At 45.3% G+C, this 25,867-nt stretch overlaps 1 protein-coding gene across 2 annotated transcripts in view; it reads left to right on the forward strand.

Annotated features, from left to right (window-relative positions):
• Gnal (G protein subunit alpha L) overlaps positions 1-25,867 on the forward strand; it is a 145,210-nt gene that overhangs the window by 32,293 nt on the left and 87,050 nt on the right. The window contains exons 1-5 of one of the 2 annotated variants that reach the window (XM_029471864.2): positions 15,520-15,590; positions 16,102-16,347; positions 16,590-16,662; positions 17,654-17,708; positions 17,839-17,958. In XM_029471864.2, coding sequence (XP_029327724.1) covers positions 16,203-16,347; positions 16,590-16,662; positions 17,654-17,708; positions 17,839-17,958 — 393 coding nt within the window. In that variant the 5' untranslated portion in view covers positions 15,520-15,590; positions 16,102-16,202. Of the gene's footprint in view, positions 1-15,519; positions 15,591-16,101; positions 16,348-16,589; positions 16,663-17,653; positions 17,709-17,838; positions 17,959-25,867 lie in introns of those variants that run through there. The other variant, XM_021150731.3, reaches the window with a different exon arrangement.

Consider the following 25,867-nt stretch of genomic DNA (forward strand, 5'->3'; position numbering starts at 1 on the left):
ATGCTACCATGCTCCGCACCATGATGATAATGGACCAAACCTCTGAACCTATAAGCAAGCCCCCAGTTAAATGCTTTCTTTTATAAGCGCTATCCTGGTCATGGTCTCTTGACAGCAATAGAACAGTGAGCAAGACTACCAAGATTCCAGGGTATTGGAGAACAGCAGGAAGGTGTTTTAGGTCTTGTGAACCACGAAAGACAGGAGAAGAAGCTGGCCAGCGTGCAGACTGGCAAGTATTTTACAAGATATTAAAAAGAGGTGCCAACAATGATCTGGTCAAATAGAAAGGGCGACTATGAGGGACAGATTGTTTTCATGCAAGTTCTTTGTCGGTTTTATTAAGGGAGAGCATTACAAATTGATGCTCGAACTCTAGAGCCTGGGAAGGACAGGCAGCCAGGACGAGAGCCTTCCTTTCATGGATCATGATGGACTCTTAGGGTGCCCTTCCTGCTGTGCAACCAGAAGCTACTGGCATGACGGTAGCCACCTATCAAACATGGAAAACATCCTTCACAATGATTTTTCTGTGACAACTACAGAGTGTGGATTTCCCAGCTATAGTAAAAGAGGAACCTAAAAAAAAAAAAAAAACAAAACAAAAAAAACCTGAAACATTCTCGAAACCCTGGCTTGACTCTTAGAAGAAGGATGGCAGTGACTACTCAAAGACATGGATTAGTCTAGATTTCATCACCGGAACTGAATACTTAAAGCTAGGTCACTTGTAAGGTTTGTTTCGTTCAGTTTTGAAGGCTGAAAGTCCCAATAGCACGATGCTACCTGTAAGTGAGCACACTGTGGCAAGGGCATCATAATGGAAGGAAAAGGTTACAGTGATGAGAAAGAAAACTACAGAGGACCAGAATGAGCAGAGAAGCTCTTCTCTAAGTCTTCAGTTTCATGAAAACTAACTGGAGCCCCATAAGAGCTGCTTCAGATCCCTTCCAAAGATCATGCCACCAATGACCCTCCCCCCAACTCAACCTCTTAAAGGCTCTGCCACCTCTCACACATCCACACCAAGTACCATGAGCCTTTGTCGGGGGTACATTCAGGCCATGTCTATAAGCAGAACATCCTTGACTAGCTTCAGACCTAGACTAGATGAGTTGACAGAGTCCTGTCACTATGTAAGAGACACTTGTCCTAAGCAAGTAGATATTGAGAGAGGCATAATGTCACAGCCTCCTTTCAAATAGTTCAGGGATGGGGGAATGAGTGATTGTGAAAACAGACAAAGTGCTTCCAAATGCTGACAGTCTGGGCATGCGGATGCTGAGTGTGCAGGAAACCCTTCCACATTTCTTGCAGCATCCCTGTAAGCTTGACGTTATTTCACATTTAAAACGCATATGTGTTTGTTACTGACCACTCATCTGGGGGCTCCTGTACATACTCATTGTGTGTGATTTTAAAATCCCTACATATGAGAAAAAAAATAGCTTTCTTCCAAATGGTAATGACATATGCATGCTTTAAACTCGATGTATTTATTTGGAGTTAGTTTCTAATAATTTCGAATTGTTTTTCATCTCCTTCACTCTGACTTATCAACAACAAGGTCTTGCAACTTTGCTAAAATGTTTCTCCCGCCCCTTTTCTTTTGGATTGTGTTCTCTTCCACGTGGTGCTGGGCCTTGGGCTCTCTGAATTAGGCTCAGCAGAGCATCTAGCTTTGCACATTTCCAGTCCACTGGTTCATCTTCCTCTTGAGATCACAGAGCCAGAACTATCTATACAGTCGTACAGGTTCTCAACTAAATGAAGGCACCGACAGGTTACGTACGGCTGGGGACTGAGAACCAAGACTTTGTGACAAGCCTTGCCTAGTTCCATCAGCTCAGAGGAAGGCACTTTTCTGTTCAGTTGGGATCCTGGGGGGGGGGGGGGAGGATAACAAACTATCTGAAATGGTTTAGCAAAGGGTTATTTATTTATTTATTTTTAAAGATTTATTTATTTATTATATGTAAGTACACTGTAGCTGTCTTCAGACACTCCAGAAGAGGGCGCCAGATCTCGTTACGGATGGTTGTGAGCCACCATGTGGTTGCTGGGATTTGAACTCTGGACCTTCGGAAGAACAGTCGGGTGCTCTTACCCACTGAGCCATCTCACCAGCCCCCCCGCAAAGGGTTATTTATAAAAGAGTAGGGGAGGGCTCAGAAAACCACCTGGTGGTAGGGATGTGTCTGAGGCAGCAACCGCAGGGAACCCCTCCGTGCCACATGGATCAGGAATGGCTTTGAGAAAGTACCCTGAGTTTTGCCTCCACAGTTGAGCCTTCCTTCTGCAGTCCCAGGAGAACCTCTTAGCACATAGGGGCTGTTCCCTGGAGATGCAGTGGAGGTGGTTCCTCCAGAACCCGCTGCAGCTCCGGACAGAGAAGCTGCCTGTCTCTTAGCCTGGAGTGCAGATCTCCCAACTGTGTACCTTGAAGGATGTTCGGACCTCTGGCTGCTGGCCTTTCGCAGCCTATACTACCAAGTCACTGCTGCAACAAAACACAACTAGCTGCAAGAGGTGCCCTACCTATCCATGAGACCCTGTCCGAAAGGGAAGACACTCTCCTGAGACCACAAATCTGTGCTGTCACTCCAAAGACTGACACATGAGTATGTCTGCAGGTACAGGGAAATCTTAGCTTTCTGGCTTTTCTCAGCACATGGAGCAATCAGTGCACACACAGGCACACAGACTTACAGAGACCTGAGCCAACCAAGTGAGGAGCGTGGCCTCATGCTGCTCCTATGACCTCTGTGTTTTGTTTATGTCTGTGGTTTTGCTCCTCCAACTACATATTTAGACGCTGCCTCTTCCTGTCAGTCACAGGTTGACACGCCTCTGCATTTGCTTACAAAATGGCGTACCTATCTTTGTTTCCGTTGTTTGGTTTTTTTGGTTTTTTTGTTTTGGAATGAGAGAATCCCTCTTGGAAGTCAACCTTTGTGGTTTCTTCTTTTATCTTCTTTATCTTCTTTTTTTTTTTCTAGAGCTGGGGACTGAACCCCCAGCCTCATACAAGAAAGCTTTCTGTCTCTGGCACATCTGAGTCCTAGCTGTAGTTTAAAGTCTTGGAAAAAAATGCAAAGCAGGATATGTAAAACATCAGTGTGTGAACTCCACAATGCACAGATGCGTGTCAGGTTCTCTCCCACTTTTCCACCACCAGTTGCCCTGTGAGTCTGAGGATTCTGCGTTTTCTGAAAAAGGGATGTAGTTGGCGCCTGGGATAAAACGAGTTTATGCTCTGTTTACTTTCATATTTAACCTGATACCAAATCGTGAGGAATATGGCGGCTTTCAACTCTGTAACTAAACCAAAAATTCTAAAAAGAAACCAGTTGCTAAGGCAACTGGGCTGAGAGATAATTAATTCAACCGTCATTATATGCAGATTAATCTCCCTAATGAGTGGGAGGGGAGCCAAGCTTGTTCTGCAACAGCGGGCAAAGAAAGTGGTATGGTTTCTTGCAGTGTATAGGGAGCCAGGTTCCGGGTCCTCCAGGGAGGGAGACTGCTCCCTGCTGCCCAGTCCCTCATGTTACCTTCAGACAGAACTGTGGACAGTGATGTGCATCTTGTGAGAATCAAATACGGCGGCGTGGGAAGTCAGCTCCCTTTTGCTGTCTTTTTAAACCTAAGGTGAGCATCGGCTCACCCAGCTCAGTGGAAGTTTCTCTGAGAAAGCAGGGATTTTGTTTTCTACATGTTTAGAATTGAGCACACAACGTGCTCCCAATGTGTTCCCACTGGAATTGAGGATCCCAATGTGTTCCCACTGGAATCTGGATAGGAATCACAGAACCCAATACCAGTCTATTTATCTTAGTCAGGGTTTCTATTCCTGCACAAATATCATGACCAAGAAGCAAGTTGGAGAGGAAAGGGTTTATTTGGCTTACACTTCCATGCTGCTGTTCATCACCAAAGGAAGTCAGGACTGGAACTCAAGCAGGTCAGGAAGCAGAAGCTGATGCAGAAGCTATGGAGGGATGTTCTTTACTGGCTTGCTCAGCCTGCTCTCTTTTAGAACCAAGATTACCAGCCCAGAGATGGTCCACCCACAAGGGGCCTTTCCCCCTTGATCACTAATTGAAAAAATGCCTTACAGTTGGATCTCATGGAGGCATTTCCTCAACTGAAGCTCCTTTCTCTGTGATAACTCCAGCTGTGTCAAGTTGACACAAAACTAGCAAGTACACTATTCTACTTTACAAGACCATTGTGATAGCTGAAGTCAGGAATAGCATTTATCCACACTCATAATCACAAAGCCCAGCAACGTGTCAAGGGTATTGTAAATATTTCTCATGTGCTTTTGTGGGGCTGTGGGTGCATCTCAGTGAGGGAACACTTCCTTAGCATGGAAAGAGCCTAGGTTTGATCCTCAGCACTGTAGAAATAAAAGCTAATTTTACAAATGTGCCTCGTGTGAGATGGATGGTGAAATGGTGAACTTTAAAGGACCCATGCAGCTGATAGCTGCCCCTCATTCTATATACTGCAACCCTCTAGTGAGGACCTAACACTGGAGTAAAAGTCCCGAAGGAGAAGGGAGATGCTCAGAAGTCAGATCGCTGGAGGTGGTGATTGTTGTGTTTTATAAAATGAGAGAGAAAGAGAGAGAGAGAGAGAGAGAGGAAGGAAGGAAGGAAGGAAGGAAGGAAGGAAGGAAGGAAGGAAGGAAGGAAGAATATATTTGGTGGAGGAGCAGTAAGATGTGGAGGAAGGGGGTGCCTCCGTGGGCCCATGCTGAGGCATCCCTTCCCCCTGACCAGCCACAAGACTGTATAGTATAGAATAGAGTTTATTCAGGTCATGGTGAGGGGAGTTGAGAGGGTAGTAGAGACAGAGAAAGGCAGAGAGGAGGGGGGAGGAAAGGAGAGAAGGAGGGAGAGAGGGAGACAAGCCAGCCAGACATGAACACCTAGAGAGAGGGGAGAGGGGAATGGGGAGAGAGGGGGAAGGGGCGAGAGGACAGGGTGAGAGCAAAAGGCTAGAGTAAGAAGGTGAGAGAGAGCAAGGAGGGGGCAAGCAGCCCCTTTTATAGTGAGTCAGACACACCTGGCTATTGCCAGGTAACTGTGAGGCAGAGCCTAGACAAAATGCTAACGGTGATGAAGCACTCAAAAAGCTGAGGCAGGAGGACCATGAATTTGAGATCAGTCTGTGCTATGGAGTAGAGCCCATTCTTTTTGGAGGGGCAGGGTTAAGTTGGGAGAAACCTTCTCTGAAACTATAAACCTGCGTTCTCACTCCAGAAGACTCTTTCTCTTCTACTGATACCAGGCCGAAGATTCTGCTCGTTCTTCTCTTTTTCTCATTTTAATAAAATGTTTATATGACGTGCCACTCTAACCACTTACAATTGTCCCATTCGATGACACTAAGCACACTTACATCTTTGTAGACCATCCCCACAGTCCGTGCTTAGAACTTTGTCGTTCTCCGGAACTGAAACCCTGCCTTCATTAAACCGTGCCTCCTTATCCCCTCCTCCCAGCACCTGACCACCACAATTCCATTTTCTGTCTCTATTTGCTGACTGTGTATGGGGATGCATGGGGTGATGCAGCATTTGTCCTTCTGTGACAGGTTGGTCCTCTTCACATGATATCTTCAAGATCCATCTATGTTCTAGTGCACGTCAGTTCCTTTCCATGCTAAAGCCAACTCTTCCTCCATTCTGCCCAGGTCACATTCTCTTGTTGATTGATACACATCCTGTTCACTGATACACGTCCCATTGCCTTTATGCCCTCAGCTGTGTGAAGGTCCTCAGGAGATCGCTGTCGAATGTGTGATAGCTCACTTTGAATGAGCCTTCCCTAGTACATAAGAAAGAAGAAGGACATCTTTAAGGGTTTCAGCGTGTTGCCTTGTCTGGAAGACTAAAATGGATAGGTGTGTCTGTTCAATTGCTACTAAATGATAATATTTACTAGGTTTATTGAGAAATTACCACCTAGTACGCACTGTGTAAAATGAGTTCATTCAAACCAGTCTCGTCACAATCCTATGGGCTTGGTCCCATTGCCCTCAGCCATTTGCAGGGCAGTCACAGCCTAGAAAAGGATTTTGAATGTTCTTGCCAACAGACACTCCACCAGAGAGATTATAGCTTAGGAAACATTGCCATGTTGGCAATGTAAGTTTCCCCAAAGCTCTCCTCATTCAGCCAACCTTGACTTGGTCTTCACTTCTGTCCATCTTGTTTCCGACAACCCCCTGTCCTTACCTTTGCTCTCACATCTGCATTTCTACTTCTTCCTCCGCCTGCCAAGCAGGGCTTTTCTTGTCCCAACACACACTGTTCAAGCAGTGCCGTGGTCTCTCTTTCCCCGTGAAGCGTTTCCCTGTATTCCAGATTCTCCCACATGTAGTAAAGGTTGTTTGGCACTATTCATCTGTGGGTGCATACAAACTGTCACAGTTGGCTCTTGGAATGCCTGGGGTATAGATGTTGTGTGTTGTTTGTTCAAATGCCTTCCAGATTTGGTAAGTTTTGGATTTTGGAATATTTGTATTCTGTTCTGGCTTCCTTTCTGTTTCTGAGATAAAAACACTCCGACCAAAAGCAACTTGGGAAGAAAGGATTTATATGACTTACACTTCCGGGTCACAATCCATCAGGGAGGGAAGTTAGGGCAGGAATTTAAGCAAGAACTTGAAGCAAGGTCCATGAAGGAATGCTGCTTGCTGACTCACTCACAGACTCGTGCTTAGCTAGCTTTCTTTTACAGCCTAGGACAATCTGCCTAGAGAATGGTGCCGCCCATGGTTGGCTGGGCCCTCCTACATTAGGCAAGGCAGTCCAAACAACCCTTCATGGACCAGCCTAATAAAGACGATTCCTCAACTGAGATTCTTTTCTCACATGATATGGACTGTGTCAGGTTGACACCTAATGTAGACTAGGACACATATATGCACATCATGAGATAATCATGTCTTTCAGATAAGACTCCAGGCTTAATACTAAATTAGCTTGTTACATGTACACCTTACACACACAGCCTGAAGGTAACTAAACTCTGTGTTATATTTTTAGTGCACCTGTGCTTCAAGTTCAACCTGTCACTTGAGGTCAGATGGAGAATTTTCCACTGCAGTATCGTGTAAGCATCCAGAAAACCTTCAGATTTCATACCATTTTAGGTTTGGATTTGTGAATTAGAAGTAAAGGACACATGCTCCACTATGTTCATAGCAGCCTTATTTATAATAGCCAGGAGCTGGAAAGATCCCAGATGTCCTTCAACAGAGGAATGGATACAGAAAATGTGGTACATTTACACAATGGAGTACTACTCAGCTATTAAAAACAATGCTTCATTGTTAAATTCATCCATTGCCTAAATTCTTAGGCAAATGGATGGAACTAGAAAATATCATCCTGAGAGAGGTAACTCAGTCACAAAAGATATACTCACTGATAAGTGGATATTAGCCCAAAAGCTCGGAATACCCAAGATACAATTCACAGACCACATGTAGCTCAAGAAGAAGGAAGAGCAAAGTGTGGATGCTTCAGTCCTTCTTAGAAGGAATAAAATACTCAAGGAAGGAAATATGGAGACAAAGTGTGGAGCAGAGACTGAAGGAAAGGCCATCCAGAGACTCCCTCACCTGGGGATCCATCCAATATACACTCACCAAACCCAGACACTATTGTGGATACCAAGAGGGCTGGCGAGATGGCCTAGTGGGTAAGAGCACTGACTGCTCTTCTAAAGTTCCTGAGTTCAAATCCCAACAACCACATGGTGGCTCATAACCACTCGTAATGAGATCTGACACCCTCTTCTGGAGTGTCTGAAGACAGCTACAGTGTACTTATGTATAGTAATAAATAAATCTTTGGGCCAGAGTGAGCAGGGGCCGACTGGAATAGGGGACAACTGGAGCAAGTAGGGCCAACCAGAGCGAGCAGAGGTCCTAAAAGTTCAATTCCCAACAATGAAGGCTCACAACCATATACAGCTACTGTGTACTCATATACATAAAAACAAATAAGTATATCTTTAAAAAATAAGAAAGGGTTGAGAATAGAAATACTTGAACTAGAACTATCTCTAAATACTGAAACTATTTTTTAAAAATTCCTTAAAATATATGCTTTGATCATGTAGCTTCTATTGGTTTGCAAAAAAAATTTTTTTAATTTTATTTCATGTGGCCATTGTTAGTGAAGAAAGAGTATCTTTCAACCTTGGTAGACTGTTTTTGTTTGTTTGTTTGTTTTTAACTTCACATTACTGTTTCAATATTTTTGTTAAACAACTTGTACTGGATATCGATCTGCTGGAGCCCAAAATGTTGCTTGACTTCTTAAGGTTGAAGAGCAGACTAAAGCCACCAGGGTGCTGCTTGTTTTGATTGCCCTCCTGCTGTACCACTGAGCCCTTTGTTTTATGTGTGGCTTGTAAAATATGTTTCAAATGTCACTGTGATACATGCCGTTTTTCTTAAAATACTCTAGTCCCTAGATGTGCCTCTGCCAACCGCCTCTGCCTCAGAGTTGGTGTTTGTCAGAAGCGGTTACAGACACAGACGATGGCGGAGGTGGGGGTGGGAGTGGTGGTGGTGGGGGTCTCAGCTTTACTTTTCTCACAGCTTTGAATGTTTTAGGCCATCAGTATCTCGTTCCATTGATGACACCACTCAGCAGAAGAACCACAGAGAGAGGGAGACAGAGACACAGAGAGAGACAGAGACACAGAGAGAGGCATAGACAGACAGACAAACAGACAGACACAGCAACAGAAACAGACACACATACAGAGACAGAGAGACATGGACACAGACAGACAGACACACACACACACACAGACAGAGAAACATAGACACAGACATACAGAGACAACAACAGAAACAGATAGACACAGACAGACAGACAAAAGGCAGACAGAGACGGCAACAGAAACACACAGAGACAAAAAGACAAAGAGAAACATAGAAAAAGATGACAGACACAGAGACAGTAACAGAACTACACACACACACACATATCTTGGCCAAGATGCAAAAGAAAAAGACTAGAGTCTCAATGTCCCTTTGAGAGCTTACCTTCAATGACCAGAAGAAGACACACTCCCTCCCCAACCAGGCTCCACTTCATGAAAGTTCTACCACTTTGCACTAAGTCCTCTGACCTGGAAACCAAGCTCTTACTAACACAGAGACTTTAGAAGACATCCACTCAATCACTCGAGCTTGGTGGCTTTCCCAGGATTTCTGGACCTGAGTCATTGATGGCTCCGTTCTGTTTACCAGTGCCCTTCTGTGGCTTACAGGATAGGATGCGGTGTTGGATTTGTTTTTCTAATGTCGATGGTGGCCTCCTACCCCATGTCCCACACAGTGGATAAACTCAGTGCCACAGTGACTATTCTAACAGGGACACCATAATCCTGAGCTTTGGACCCAGAGAGAAGGCAACAACATTTAGCATCTCTTCCCTCCTGATGTGCTGCCATGTTGGTGTTTAAAGCCATCAGTTCCCAATTATCTGTGGATGACACCTTTCACAGTCACTTCATATTACTTTTGCTGTAGGAGTAAGAAAAAAGGAGACACATCATTTCAATACATTTTAAAATATTTGATCTTAGAGTATGTACAGAAAAGGAAACTTGAAGCTATTTTCCTGCTTTTCTGTTTAAAATTTTAAAAAGGTAAAATGTACCATAATAGTTCCTATGCATATTGTAATTAGGTCATACCGTGATCTTGGCTGCTGAAAATGAATGACGGGCTGTTTCCATATTTCCACCAAGACTCTAAGTGGCCAGCTAAAACAATGGGCAGCTGTGTGATTGGCTGTGCAGGAACCCCTGCACGGGATACCCTGTGCTACCACATAGCCCATTTTGTGGACTGGTGGCTGGCTGCAGCTTCACCAACTACTGTTCTTGCTCTGAAATTAGCGACTCTTCAGCTTTCACGATTGTTCTGTTCCTAGAACATTTGATGAGCTCGCACCAAAGGTCTTACTGCAGTTTTAGCATTTAATATTATCAAAAGTTCCGATCCGGCAGAACAACAAGCTAAATTCTTTCACTCACATTTAGCGCCAGACATCAGCTGGCTCCTTTTTTTCAGATTTGCTCTCATTTCCTGAATGTAGGGCCATCTCTAATTGAAACAGCTGTCCTGAATGTTTTTCATCTACTTGCTAGTTAATATTTTTTCAGGGTACTGCCTCAGAAGAAGGCACAATCCCTTCTTGCTTTCCTGGACTTCATTCCCGTTCACTAGTGAGAACTTGTGACTCTTCAGTGTTCACGATCTTCATTCAGAGGGACTAAGGTACACAGAAACTTTTAAGTCATTAATTTTAAATTTGTAAAACAAAAAAAAAAATGTAAGAGATTTAAATTGGACTTTTGAAACACTCTACCTGTCTTTATCCTCAGTATAAGGGGGCTACCACTTGGTTTGACTACCACTACCTTTGACTTTGGACCTTGTCTTAGTTAGGATTTTATGGCTGTGAAGCAATAAAAAACCTAACACCATAACCAAGGCAAATCTTATAAAAGAAAACATTGAACATTTAACTAGGGCTGGCTTACAGTTCAGAGGTTTAATCTATTATCATCATGGCTAGAATCATTGACAGCACCCAGGCAGACATGGCTCTGGAGAAGGAGCTGAGAGTTCTACACCTGGATGTGGGCAGGAAGAGAGAGACACTAGGCCTGGCTTTAACTTCTGAAAAGTCGAAGCTCACGCCCAGTGATGCACCTCCAACAAGGCTGTATGTCCTAATAGTGCCACTCCCTATAGGCCACTAAATGGCCACTCATAAGCTATGGGCCTATGGTGGCCATTTTCATTCAAACCCATAGATCTCAAAGGCTTTTCCTTCCTCTCTCTCTCTTTCCCCTGATCCAGTATGCTGGCGCCCTCTGCTGGTAAGGCTCATAGGGCTGCCCTGTAGACCCTGCTGGCATTAAGTGCCTTGCCTGGGGATCCTCTTAGTGCTGCCATGTTCAGGTTGCCTAGCAACAGGTGCTTCTCCTTGCTCTGACCACAAATTAGTTTTCCGAGTGACCCTACAGCTCTGCTCCCCGGCTGCAGGTGAGCCACTGAGTAGTTTGGATTCTGATTCAAATTTTGGAAACATGGATGGGGGGTATAGAGCAAAAGACAGTTTATTGGATTTAAAACTTTTGAAGTTTGGGGACCAAGAGTGTAACTCAATGGAAGGGCACTTGTATGCACAAGTTTCTGGGCTTGGTTCTAAACACAAGGAGGAGGAGGAGGAGGTATGTAGGTAGGAAGAGGAAAAAGGAAGAAGAGAGGGAGGGAGGGAAGAAGGAAGGGAGGGAGGGAGGGAAGGAGGGAGGGAGGGAGAGAAGGAGGGAGGGAGGAAGGGAGGGAAGGACAGATGGACAGGTGGACAGACAGGGGAAGGGAGGCCTTGAACCTAATAACAGGCTGAGATTGTCTTTAAGCTTTTCACTGAAATCACTTAACAAAGCAGGCACCGCCACGATTTAGAGTATGGAGCATGCAAGTTAGCACAGTGTCCTGGTGCACACATGGTTGTATTGGATAGATTTTGAGCCAGACAGTCATCCTTCTTTTTTTTTTTAATTTTTAATATTTTTATTACATATTTTCCTCAATTACATTTCCAATGCTATCCCAAAAGTCCCCCATAGCGCCCCCCACTTCCCTACCCACCCATTCCCATTCTTTTGGCCCTGGCATTCCCCTATATTGGGGCATATAAAGTTTGCAAGTCCAATGGGCCTCTCTTTCCATTGATGGCCGACTAGGCCATCTTTCGATGACAGTCATCCTTCTAAGTCATCACTCTGAACTCTTAAAAAATGATAGTGACAATGATTCCTATGTTTTGCACTAAAAACTTTTTTCCTAGAGACAAGAGTTATGACAGTACCAGCCATCACTCAACAGCCAGAAGCCACTTTTCTGACATGTATGTTATCATAGTATTGATATCTACTAACTTTCTGGGTGCAGTGAGGTCTGTTTTTCATTACATCGATGTATTTAATCCTTAAATTTTATAACCCTAATTTTTTTTCTGTCTCACACAGTTTATTTCACAATAGGTAATTTGGAATCAAGTTTAACAGTCTATACAGTGATCCAAAGTTCATATTTATAAGAAGTCAAGTTTAATTGTATGATTTACAGCAGCTGAGGGTTTTTGCTTTTTATTTTCAAGTTTTACAGAAAGTGGCAGTGGGGGGGGGGAGGGTACAAAGAGAGTAAGGATGAAACCAAGCAAGAGACCCCAGACATTTGCATGTTAAAAGCACCCCCACTGGAGTCATTTCTTGCCCGCTTATTAAATGTTGTTCCTTTGTCACATGTGAAAATAACAACCAAAAACACTCTAAAGAAACAGAAACCACAACATTACAATACATCAGTCTGACTGTAACCCTGGTTTATATAGCTGATCAAACTACAGCCTGAGTATCATACTACCTTAAATATGTGTTTGGGGGTCTGATCTAAATCCCCCCTTTATAACGGTTTTGTAAAACCTGTTTTGTTTCCACCTCTTTTAAATAATGTATAGATGTCTTGGCATCTAAAAATGGACAAACCCTTACAAAGCTACCCACACAATGCTGTGGTGTTCATCCCGACTTCCTTCCTGTCCTAATAGCTATGGTGTCTTCTGGGTTGATACCTGTGCTAACACACTCACAAATGTAGCGACTGTGCTAAACAGGCTTTCTACAAAACCAGAGCACTGACTGTAGTTCAAAGTGGAACGTGGCTGTGTGTGTTTATATCTACCAGTGCCAAGATGTTGTTGCTTTTGTTTTTAGGGGGAAAGTGTTTTTCTTTTCAATACAATGCCACACTGGAGAAATACTTTATAGATCTAAGAAACTCCTGTCGCAACAGCCTAGGCCTCAGCCAAGAATTGTCTCTGGCTTTTGTGAATTCTTCTTACATTCAATAAATATTCACAGCGAATCTCTGGCTCAGACACTACTGTAGGTGCAGGGGCAGGAGGTGCCCAGCCTGGCCCTCAAGGTGTCCACAGTCTAATGAAGTTGTGATGCATCAGATGTGGAAAATGAGAAGATCATGGGCTCCATGGGCTCTATGAGAGACAAAAGGGGACTTCTGGGGATGCGTGGTGGCTAATTGTGGTCTTTGACTTGACTGGATCTGGAATCTATGAAAACAGCAAGCCTCTGGGCACTCCTTCAAGGGCCTTTCTTAGTCAGACTACTTGAAGCAGGAAGACCCACCCTAAATGTGGACAGCACCTGTGGGTGGCAGCTCAGATAAAAGGACGTGGAAGAAAGAAGCTTTGGTTTTGTGCCTGCTTGCCCTCACTCTCAACTCATCCTGTTCTGGAAGCTTTCCTTTGCCGATCTTAGGACAAGCTTTTTCTAAAGTAATCTGAAGACCAGCAGCTCTCTGGAAGTTCTTCAGATTGCCAGCCCATGACTGGTATATATATATATATATATATATATATATATATATATATATATATATAGTCATGTGTCCATTACAAGCTACCCAAACCAAGTCTTGTAAGCCAATCTAATAAATCCCCTTTAGTCTATAGTCATGTGTCTGTTCTGTTCCTCTAGAGAACACTTACTAATACAGTGTGGCTACAAGGGAGACACTGAAGCCAAAGAGGATAACTAGGAGTTGGCCCAGAGAAGGGGCCCATAGGTATCCCCAGAGAAGAGCAACAGTGCACCTGAACCTACCTTGTTGAGAAGGAGGGGGAGGGAGGGAGAGGGGCAGTGGTTGAAGGCTGAGGTCTAGGTGAACTAGAGAAGGAGTTTGCAGATGGGGACAGTGGTATAGTTAGAGTTGCAATGTGAGAGCAACACATCTCAGGCTGCAGTTGATTGAGGCTGGAGACAATGGAAACAGGTCTCTACTGCTAAAATTGTGCTTAGAATTAGTGATCAAAGACCATCGTGGTGGTAAAGGACAGGACACACATTTAGGAAACATTCAACAGGACACATGACTTTTTTTGTTTGTAAGAAAGAAAAAGAAGAGGAGGAGGAGAAGGAGGAGGAGAAGGAGAAGGAGGAGGAGGAGGAGGAGGAGAAGGAGAAGAAGAAGAAGAAGAAGAAGAAGAAGAAGAAGAAGAAGAAGAAGAAGAAGAAGAAGAAGAAGAAGAAGAAGAAGAAGGAAAGAGAAAGAAAGAAAGAAAGAAAGAAAGAAAGAAGAAAGAAAGAAGAAGGAGAAGGAGAAGGAGAAGGAGAAGGAGAAGGAGAAGAAGAAGAAGAAGAAGAAGAAGAAGAAGAAGAAGAAGAAGAAGAAGAAGAAGAAGAAGAAGAAGAAGAAGAAGAAGAAGAAGAAGAAGAAGAAGATCAGTCTCATTTCACATAATTTAGAAAATCCAAAGAAAGAGCAGGTTGTTGGAGGTGTGGATAGTCACAGTGGCCAATCTTTATGTCTGGGGAGAAAGGACGGGCTGATTGAGATCCACTAGACAGAGATGAGCAAAACTCGAATGGTAGTGTGTGGCAATTAAAGGCCAAGATTTGAGGAGAGGATCTGACTGGACTGGCTTTCCTGAGAGGACAGAGACCAGACACCCTCAAGTCTACTGGTAATTCTGGTGACTGTATCCTCTGCTCCAGCCACTGTCAGGCTACTGGGGTTGAAGTTTTAGGAGGCAGGAGAGATTCAGGACAGGAGTCCCGGAAGGAGGATTGGTAGAACCAATGGGATGGGGGGATGAGGGGAGGTTGGCAATGCTTTAGGAAAACAGACTTCATCAGGAGGCGGGTAGGGAGAGGAGGGAGAGAAGGACACGGAGGGAGGGAAATTAGATCAAGTGGAGAAAGCTGGAGGCAGTCAGAAGAGATGTGACAAAGAGGAACCAAGAGGGCACAGTCTGACTACAGGATAAAGAAACCCAGTCAGTATCTGCTCTCTGGAACACAGGTCAGGTCATGCTGATAGCAAGGGGAAAATGTGAGGTCTGAACAGCGCTGAGTCAAGGCTCAGTACCTAGGTGTCACCACATTGAGGACCATCAATTTCTCGTGATCTCTAGGAGTCCTTTCGCCTTCATGTCTCAGTGCTGGAGTCAAATACCTGAACCTGGTCACCTCTTTTGTCCTGCTGATCCCTGGCACTTGCGCTGTGAACACAAAGCGCAGAGCTTAGCAAAGCTAGAGGGCTCTCATAAAGGACCAGGGGGTGCCAGGCTCCTGTTCCTCACCCCTTCCTCGGCTCTAAGGTCAAGTTCAAAACCAGAGTGTGTTCTAGAAAAGCAGTGGAACTGCTCGACAGAACTGCAAAGAAAAACGGGGGCTGGAGGTAAAGACGGGCTGGAAAGGTGGTAGCGGGGGCGAGCTGGAAGAGTCTAGAAGCTGAACGGAGCAAACGCGATGTGACTGGTGAGCCTCCTAGCGATCCTCCTCCCTGATAGAATATGCATGATCCCGAGTGAGGACTCGCCTGGGAACAAGGAGGCGTCGGAGCAGTGGGAGCGCGTGGCCAGACTGGGGCACCGCACAGGGGCGCGGGGTATGAGAAAGCCACGCGGACCAGCGTGTACGCAAGCACCCTCTGTCCCTCTTCTGACTCACCAGGTTAGGGAAACGCTCCTCTGACACCCCCCCCCCCAAGCCAACCGGTACTCCAGTCCCCATCTCCTTCCCGGGGAGTGGGACCCGCAGCGGGCGCGCACATCAGACAGCAAGGCAACCATCCGGCCTAGCTGATGGCCACAATCGCCCTGTGAGGACCCTTTGGTACGAGCTCTGGCCCTCCGGGCTGTGCTTAGCCACTACGAAGGGCAGGACCCCGCTTTCGGTTGCGCACCACCCCCTCAGCATCTCCGTGGGGCGGTGCTGAGGCAGGAGCAGGCTGAGCCCGGGCATAGCGCCACCCGGCTGTCTCCAGCAGAACCGGGCGCCAGGGGGGCTCCGCGCGCTGTGTGCGCTGTTTCCCCAGCAGGTTCCTAAGACGACCTGCCTTTAAGGAGCGTTTCCCTGGGCGCGCCTAGCCTCCCGGCGCCGTTAGCCGGGAGCGTGCGGTGGGCAGGGGAGGGAGAAGCCCGAGCGATCGCTGATCCCCGGGAGACCTGGCCGTCTCTTTCAGTATCAGAGAGCGGAGACGCCGTCGCGGGAGCGCACATCTCGGGGTCTCGCTGGCTCTGGTGCGCCTTCCTACTTGCCTGACCGTAGAGCGAGCCAGCAGGCATGGGGTGTTTGGGCAACAGCAGCAAGACCGCGGAAGATCAGGGCGTAGATGAAAAAGAACGCCGCGAGGCCAACAAAAAGATCGAGAAGCAGTTGCAGAAAGAGCGCCTGGCTTACAAAGCAACTCACCGCCTGCTGCTTCTGGGTAAGGCCGGGGTGTGTGGTAGCTCCGACCCCGGCGGCTCCCGGTGTCCCAGAGTGCACAGTCCTGGCCTCACCGCCACCGGCATGGGCAGTCTGCCAAACCAGACTGAGCATCGCTGGGCGCCGGAGCCTGGCCAGGGCGCACGAACTACTGCGAAAGTCCCCGCGTAAGAGACATTGGATAGCGACAGGATGGTCCGTTAGGAGGACATGGATGACCACCTTCTTTCTGTTTATTCACAGGGGCTGGTGAGTCCGGGAAAAGCACTATCGTCAAACAGATGAGGATCCTGCACGTCAATGGCTTCAACCCTGAGTAAGGACACCCAAATTCTATGTCAACTGCGTCATTTCTCAGAAGTACTTTCTCCGCGGTTCTGTTCATAATGTAGTAGATCTCGGTGGTGGGGAAGACGAAATCTAGTATCGAATTTGCTCCATTTAGGCAAAATCCTTCTTTGGCGATGTCTAGTTTTAAAAGTAAACTGCTTGCCAAACAACAATTTGTTAGGAATTCTTGGGGGAATTGGTCTCTAATATTGGTGTGGGGCTGAACCCTCAGCCAATACATTGATCCATTACTATCTGAAGGAGGTGGGGGGGCTTGAAATCCAAGAATATTGGAATCTGTTTCTTAAAGTGACATATTAGTTAGAAAACATCTGTGAACATTCTTCAGTTTACTTCGGATCACCTCAAGATTCACAGTACCTACTGCAATGCATTAATAAAAGCAACGAGTGTATCGTGTTGGATGGTTTAGGGAATAGTCACAAGAAAAACTGTCTGCACATGTTCAGTGCAGATACGGGTTTTGTTGTTGTTGTTGTCGTCGTTGTTGTTCGTTTGTTTTTTGCCAAACGTTTTTTGATCTGCAGCTAGTTGAATCCACAGTGTCGAACTGCCTGTATCGCAATACATTCTTTCTCTATAGTATAGCAAGTTACATCTACTTCAATTTCTAACCATCAATATAAAGGATAGACTGGAATAGAACTGTAGAGTCATATTTGTATGCACGATCCATGATAACTATTGTGATTCTGTGACCTTGATGTTTCTTTGAACTGTAGATTTTTATTTTCTGAAGCTGATACATTCCATTTCTTTAGAGCACAAATTGGAAGCGGTGGTGATGTTTTCGTTTCTGGGGTAAAAACTTGGCAGATGCCTTGGGGGCTTGGTGCTGACCTCTGGTTGAAACCAGATCTACCTGACCCTGCACACTCACTGGAAATTTAAAATCTTAATTGGCTTCTATCAGTGAAAGGTGAATGAACTTAATAACAACTTCTCCTTCGATGCAGGGAAAAGAAGCAGAAAATTCTGGACATCAGGAAAAATGTCAAAGATGCGATCGTGGTAAGGACTTCCCTTAATGTCCGCTCACCTGAAACTGGGTAAACACAAAGTATATATTTCTGATTAATATTCGCAGGATCCTTACCTGCTCTATCTCTCTGTTTTGTTTTTCTCCTTCATCCTATTTTAGACCATCGTTTCAGCGATGAGTACCATCATACCTCCAGTTCCACTGGCCAACCCTGAGAACCAGTTCCGGTCAGATTATATCAAGAGCATAGCCCCTATCACTGACTTTGAATATTCCCAGGTAAGAAAACCTTTCCTGGAATACTTTATAAATAATAAGAGGTGGATCCATGTCTAATGAGGTTGCCTCCTGAAAAGCAGCCTGAATTCTCTAACCCTATAGGCGCATCCTTTGTGCTTGTTAAAAATGGCAAAATAATAATAATAACAATAATAATAATAGGATTGTAAGAAATGTCTTTATGGGTATCTATGTGGCTGATCATCAGGGAGACAGCTTGTCTTTCAGAAATGCGGCGCTTTTTCCTGTATGTTTTTAAAGCATCGTCTCTTACAACAGAAACATAAATTACATGAGCAGAGAGAAAAGGCTTATGGTGCCTAACTGCTTCTGTGGAAATTAAAAAAAAAAAAAGTTTGTCTGATCACAAGATAAGAGGGTGCATGATGTAAGTTAACACAGACCAGCATTCTGTGTGTTGTATCAAGAAAGATACAGTGAGGTTTACCTCTGTCTCACAGACAGCTACGATCCATCATTCCTTGGGCCAGAGGGAGGCCAGCCAGTAGGAGTTGTTTCTTGTTTGATTTGCATGTCTTTAAAATATTGTTTGCTGCTGTGATGTAGCAGATTTAAATCAAACTGTAGACTAAGTTTCTGAGAGAGTCAATTGTGTTCCAGGTGTTGCAAAAGCATCTTTGTGTGTGCGTGGGTACATTCATATACCTACCAGGACCCTACTTCAGAGTTTTCACTGCCTGGCAGGTGGTTTGCAAATACCTCTCCACTAAGTGCCCATTTTGCAGAATCCACTGTGTAAACAGAGGCTTAAAGGCCTGGTGCACTCTCTACTCCGCCCACCCTCCTCCTTTTTCCTCCCGGACAAGTGTCATTCTGTGGGCTCTGTATCAGTTAATGGATAACTTTTTTTTTTTTTTTTTGAGACAGAATTTCTTTGTATAGCCCTGACTGTCCTGGAACTTATTGTATAGACCATGCTGGCCTCAGACTCACAGAGATCTTCCTGCCTCTGCCTCTCAAGTGCTGGAATTAAACATAAACACCACCACAGCTGGCTAACAACATCCTTCTAAATTATTTTCATCCTTCAGTATAGATTACTTTTCTCTTTTTCTGTATCCATAGATAGTCATTATATTTCCGTCCTTTAGTATACTTTTGCCTCTGATAAGCACCAAAATATAGCCAGAACTATCTCTGCAGTTTCTGAAAAGCAGTTGCGGAGCTTGGTGTCTGGCACAGGACACATTGGCTCTGAACTGGGTCTTTACTTACGGATAGCTGGGAACAGGATGAGGAGATGGTAAGGGGGTAGGGGGTGTGAAAGGTAGCCGGATGCTTCTGCCACTCCAGGAAGCCTTCCTACATCCTGCTGGATCTGCAGGGCTTCTGCTCTGTTCTCTGTGGTATTTTGTGCATTGAAGAAATCCCCCAAAATGAAATGGAGAGCGACATTCCCATTCTGCACCAGGTGTGGACCATCCTGCCAGGGCTTCCCAGAGTCATTGTAAAAGACCTCCTCTATTCCCCAAGCATGTGCCTTTAGAACATCACTGCCAGCATGGGAGACGTGAAGACCGATCACTCCATTCTGTATCATTTTCTCCCTGCTTATCCACACTCATAGATGATTCCTTCCTTTCTCAAATTCTCTAGCGCTGTCTTGGGCATCCTCGTGAACTGTGAATGTGCCTTTGGGGTTAAGTCTTACATATTTTAATCAAAACATAAAACTTGAGGAACCATTTTCCACATCCACATAAGCTCTCATAAAATTACCATAAGCCATAGTTAATTATCCATTAAGTAAAAGAACATTTGATACCCACTGATACCAATGTAATTAAAATGCAGTGTGAGGCAAACTCTTTTAGGGGCTGCCCCGTTGGGGATTTTGTTTTGTTTTGTTTTGGGTTTGTTTTTTTTTTAATTTTTCTGCCCTAGCATGCTATGGGTTTGCACATCTGTGCTCACATAAAATGAGAGTGTCTTATTTGTTTTTTTTTTAATCTAAAATAAGAACTTAGTACTAATAGGAAACATTGTTTCTGAAAATGCTATTTCTTGTTGAATATACACACATTCTCCAGAGACATCATTTCTCAGTGCTTGGAAGCATTCAGACTACTTGTGTGCAAGAATTTGGAGGATGCTGAGTGGAATTCAGGATACAGGCTAGGTGCGGAGAATGGCTTGCAGAAGGCAAGTGTCGAGGGTAGACAGATGATGGCCATTTGGAGCTGACTGAAATTATCCAGACATGAGATGACAGGGTGATGCGGTATGGGATGCCTTTTACTGGGGACAAGTGAAAGGGTCCTGGGTTGGGTTACATTTTGGAAATAGAGTCATTCGTTGGTCTGTTCTTTGCATGTGGGTACTGAGCCTGGATTTCTGCACAGAAAATAGGGACAGGTTGGGAAGATAGGGGGAACGAGAAGTGTTATTTTCCTGAGAAACTGGAGACCACCATTAAGTCACTCGGATGTGGGCGTATGAGGGATTGGAGTGAGAAGGGCTGAAGGCTGGAGTTCCTCTGCACAGAGATTGTAACGTGGGGTGGGCCAATTAGGAAGACTTGGAGAAACACTAAGGAGATGGCCGGGTTGCAAGTAGCTAAGCGGCTGTCTAGGATGCCATGGCAGGACACCGAGAAGCAAGGGAAATAGAGCTGGGGTGACGGGGGCACTAAGAAGAGCCATCCAAGATTGAAAGAGATCTCCACCACAGGCAGTGTAGAAAGAAAAAAAGTAGATCTAAATAGGCATTCACGGAGCATGGCGTTTGTAGCCTGAAGATCAGCAGTGACCTTGACAAAGATCAGCTGGTATGACGAGAAGAGGATGTCGACTGAAGGAAGCAAGAGTATCCTGGGCTCACCACAGGCTCTGCTGTGAAGAAAAGCCAAGAAACAGAGATAAAGAGGAATATGAAAGGCACAGAAAGATCCTGGGTTTGCCGTGGACTCGGCCTCTAAGAAAACACAGGTAGCACGGACCCAAAGGGTCAGAAAAGGCGTAGAGGGGTTTCAGAAATAAGAAAAGGAAAAACTTTATTTTACTTAACATGTGTATGAGAGAGACAGAGAGGTAGGAGACAGAGAGAAAGAGATGTGGGGGTGTGTGCTGCGCGTACCGTGATGCACATGCGAATGTCCAGGATTGACTTACAGAGTTAGTTTCCAGAGAGGTCACTTTTAGAATAAAAGGTGTAAAATCACATCTCAACTCATGTGACGGGTTCTTTAGCAAAGAGAGAAAAAAAATGACAGTGCAAGGGAAACGGGCTAATGACAGAAAGAGGCTATGGGCGGAGCCTGGACAGAGAGGGGGATCTATGGGCGGAGCCTGGACAAAAACAGGTTATGGGCAGAGCCTAGACAGAGAGAGAGAGAGACAGAGACAGAGACAGAGAGACAGAGAGAGAGACAGAGAGAGAGACAGAGACAGAGACAGAGACAGAGACAGAGAGAAACAGGCTATGGGCGGAGCCTGGACTCTCACAGAGATGGGAGGCCAGACTTCAAAGAGACTGCTTTAGAGTATGACAGAGGGCAAGGTTAGATATAGACCTAGGTAAGACAGTAGATATGAGACAGGAAAGAAAAGGAAGGCTGGCTTGCACAAACCTCTTGAAACAAACTGTAAAAGCAAATTGGCAAATGTGCATAAAAATGATTGTCTGATTTGGGAATTTCCATAAACTGCCCAACATGCTGTTTATGGTATTATTCATGGTTATGATGAACAATGCATACGAGGGGATAAAGATTACACCCTTGAACCCAAGTGATACCATGATTCCTTTCACAAGCCAGACAGTGCAAAAGGAGACTTCAAACAAGATGTCAGAAGCAAAAAACTAAGATTGTCCTCATAGCTATCTTACAAGCTATCTGCTGCTAAAACCCATGAAATTTTGGGAGACAAAGCAAGCACAGTATGCTAAATTTTAACGTCAACTAAAACAAACACCCTCTACAACATATAAGTTATATTGGACAGGAAAGGTGTGACCCTTAAGTACAAATAATTAATTAACAGCTGCATAGTTAGCTTTTGTTTTTTCATGGGCATATCTAGACCTTACGTCATCTTGGTTTGAGACTCAGTCTACGCAAGAATCCTTTCACTAGTCAATACCATGTACTTGCAATCAAATTTTGTATAGCAGCCTGCACATCTACAAAGGAAGAGATGGAAACTAAGCAAAACAATGTAAGTGGATTGGTTGATCACTAAATAGGAAAAATGTTGTGGTTGCCTCTCACCCCCAAAATCTGTCAGCCTAACACCGGACAAAGCCACTGGTGAGGTGGCTTCTCCACTTGAGTCATTTTTCTTTTTCAAACATGGAGAGCTTATTGGCTCTTTCCTAAATGTGCTTTGTTAGGATATTTTCAAGACAAAGAAGGCCTTACGAGAATGCAGAAGCAGAGCTGTGTGGGGTAGGTGGTTGGTATACCTGTCATCCTGGCATTCGGGAGGCCGAGGCAGGAAGATTGTAAGTGCAAGGGCAGCCTGGCCTGCATAGCAAGCTCTAGAACTGTCAAGATTCTGGCTCAAAAAAAGGAAAAGGGGGGGAAAAGGATAGAAGAAGGAAGGAAGGCCCCTGAGTGTGTCCAGGTCAAAGCTGGGGTAGATCTGAGATTCCAGGCAACATGTTGAGTCTTGTGTAATTAAGTTATCTTCTGCTTTTGAGACAGTAAGTGTGTGTAGCCCCAGGTAGCCTCAAATCACTATCTAGGCTAGGCTAGCCTCAAACACGGAATCCTTCTGTTTCCTACTCCCCTGTACCGAGATTTCAGGCCTGGGCATTACATCAGGCTTAAACTATACTTTTTGAAAAAGAGGTACTAGGGACCCAACCCAGGACCTCACAAATGGCAGCTTGGCATGCTAGCACTGAGCCACTATATTTTTTATGGGGTAGAGGGCAGGGGGAGGGGAGAAGGAGCTTGTGATTAGTTGGTCCAAAGCCTACAATGTAAGCCAGCGTCAGCGAGCTGTTCCACGGAAGCCCAAGCTATAGTTACACTAGGATTCTCCAGTCTCCCAACCTCGATGGCCATGGAGTGGGTGTGGCTGCCGGTGCTCCTTGAGACCCAGGTGAGGAAGCGGTCTCCATCCCGCCATGCTCCTCCCCACTGCTCACAACAGAAAATGTCACTGAATATCTGTTCATTTACAGTGTGACACATGATTCTTTTGTCAGCGTCATCCAGGACAGTGAGTGCGAGATGCCAGCGGACGGGCTGATTAGAATATCATGCTATTAAGGAAGCAAAATGCTAGCCCACACTTTAATTCAAAGCAGTGGGAATCATTCTTCCCGAGCAGTTTTCTCATCTTCTTGGAACTGATGGAGCCACGTACCTGTTTTAAAAGGAACTGAAGAGGGGCTGGGGCTATAGCTCAGTGGCAGAGCACCTAGCACGCTCAAGTCAAAAACCTCAGGACTAGGGAACCAGGATGCTTAAAGACTTCTATGTATGGCATGAAAAGAGCTCTCATCTCAGCTATGGTCAGGCGTGAGGGGCAAACAGAAAACACTCTATGAGATGCTCTTAGGGACAGGCAGTTCCTGTGCTGGGTGGGGGAGAATGGCTGCCTTGGAGGACCCACGACAACAAAGGACTATGGGCCTGACTGCTTCCATGCTGTCAAGGACATTGGGGCATGGTCAGGGAGGGGCAACCCTGCATTCTCACTGGCAAGGAAGCAGTAGAAGGAGCGGGCTGTATAGGGGCGTCGCACAGGACTGCTGTGCTCAAACCCCAGGCAGACCAAGTGCTTGCCGTGTGACTCTGAGACCTTTATTTACTTCATACTTCTCCTTTAATTTCTCAACAGTGCAGCAGAGGGGATCATGCCAGCTACACCATGTGGCTATGTCAGGGTTAAATAGAGTGGCACCTGGGAGGCAGCCAGCTCGGAACAGATACACTTTACAATGAGTGTCCTTGCTCTGTGAGAGAGACGATCAGGTAGAATCGGTTATACAGTGTCCTCTGATCCCAGCTCAGGCTATGTCCTCATCCTCTTCCCGTGTCATCCATCCCAGAGGTCCCGGTGATCTAAGGAGACACCAGTTCACTGCCAACTCTTCCTTCGAGGGAGCTAGGAGACCCCAGAGCTGTCCCACCCTGCCTTAGACAGCATTCACAAAGCAGTCTTTTTTTGTCCTATGCCAAGTGTCCCCTAAACCTCACGACACTCCTAAGGGACCTCACCCCTAAGTATCAGAATGGAGACAAGCAAAGGAACTCTGACCTCTGACCTCTGGCCATCTCAGAAGACAGACTTCATAAGGAGAGTGCTCCAAGTACCAAGGCTGACTGGCTCCATCTCTGTTGCCAGCTGCCCCAGGTCCCACCCTGCTATGTCATTTTAACATTTTTATTTTTCCTTCTTAATTTCTTTGTTTGAGAAACAATTTGGTTTGGTTGGGTTTTTTTGCTTGAGATAGTTCCCCATAGTCCAGGCTAGCCTCAAACTCAACATGTATCAAAAGATGACCTTGAACTTGATTTCCTGCTTCCACCTCCTGAGTTTGGAGATTATGGGGGGTGCTGCCTTGCTGTTTACGGAATGCTAGGGTTTGTGCCCAGTACCTCGTGCACACTAAAGAAGCACACTACCAACCGAGCTCTGTACCAAGCCCTTCACTTGGATTTTCACAAACCACCACAGTCAGTCCTTCTAATGTCTGCCCACCTCCATCCTGCTGTCTGACCCTGCGGTTTCCAAAGCTGCCCGGAACTAACCAGGCCTTGCTGGATCGGGGTGGGGGCTGTTATTTAATCTTATTTTTAATGAAAATAGTCACGACGTTTTAGTTAAATATTTTAATTAAATTAATGTTCCATTTGTTAAAAAAAAAAAGTCTGTCCATGTTTTTACCCAAAACTTCACAAGTCCTGTCTAATTCACTCTAGGATTCCCCATGTGTCCAATAAATGGTGGAGGTTCTCCTGACCCTTGGCCTGAGTCAGGGAGATAACCAACGTACTTCACATTTTGAGTGACAGGTTCTTTGTGAGTCAAGTTGTCAGCATTCAAAATTTTTGTAATAAAACATTTTGACTGCCCTGGGGTATACACTCTGGTCTTTTAAAATGTTCTAGAAAAGTTCCTTCTAAAATGGAGCAAGACTCTGGGGGCAGAGGCAAAGGGCTCTTGAGTTTGAGGCCAATCTGGACACTATCTCAACAAAACAATAATAAAATAATAAATGAACAAGTTTTCTCTAAATTTGCACCTCTGCTCTTTGGTATGGTTTGGTTTGGTTTGGTTTGGTTTGGTTTGGTTTGGTTTGGTTTGGTTTGGTTTGGTTTGGTTTGGTTGGTGGTGGGTTTCTTTGTTTGTTTGTTTGTTGCTTACTTCTGGTGTTTAATGAAAATGGCAAACAAACCCTCCTTAGATCCAGGACAGCCATATTGATTCCATAGAGAATAATGGAAATCATACTTGGAATGAAAGCAGTGCTGTGTGTTTTAGAGCTGGAAACATCTGACAGCTCCAACTGAAAGAGCTCCACAAGAAGGAGCAGACACAAAGAATGTGGGCACTGAAGAGAGCCCCCTGGCGTGTGAGTTTAGGGTTTCTAGCCATCTGGGGAGCACGTGGCACTTGGCCAACATGGAAGAAGTCTGTTGGGCTAGCAAGTGAGAGACCGCCTTGGTTCAATGACTCTACCCTCTGGACAATAGGTAGCAAGATGAAAGAAGGGATCACACGAGCGGAGCTTGCTTCTTTGCTGGTTTTTCAGCAGAGTCAGGACGTATCTGGGGATACAGAGATGAACGGGGCCACACTTTGCTTGGTCTCAGAAGATGGCATTTGACAAGCATGGGAGGTTCACAGGAATTAGGAGTACATGAAGGAGGTCTTCCTTCCTGAGGTGAGGAGAAATCCCTCCAAGCTGGAATCTCTGCATTGATATGGAC

The sequence above is a fragment of the Mus caroli genome, unplaced genomic scaffold, assembly GCF_978045245.1.
Source record: "Mus caroli unplaced genomic scaffold, Mus_caroli_1 scaffold_19, whole genome shotgun sequence".
Classification (NCBI taxonomy): Eukaryota; Metazoa; Chordata; class Mammalia; order Rodentia; family Muridae; genus Mus; species Mus caroli.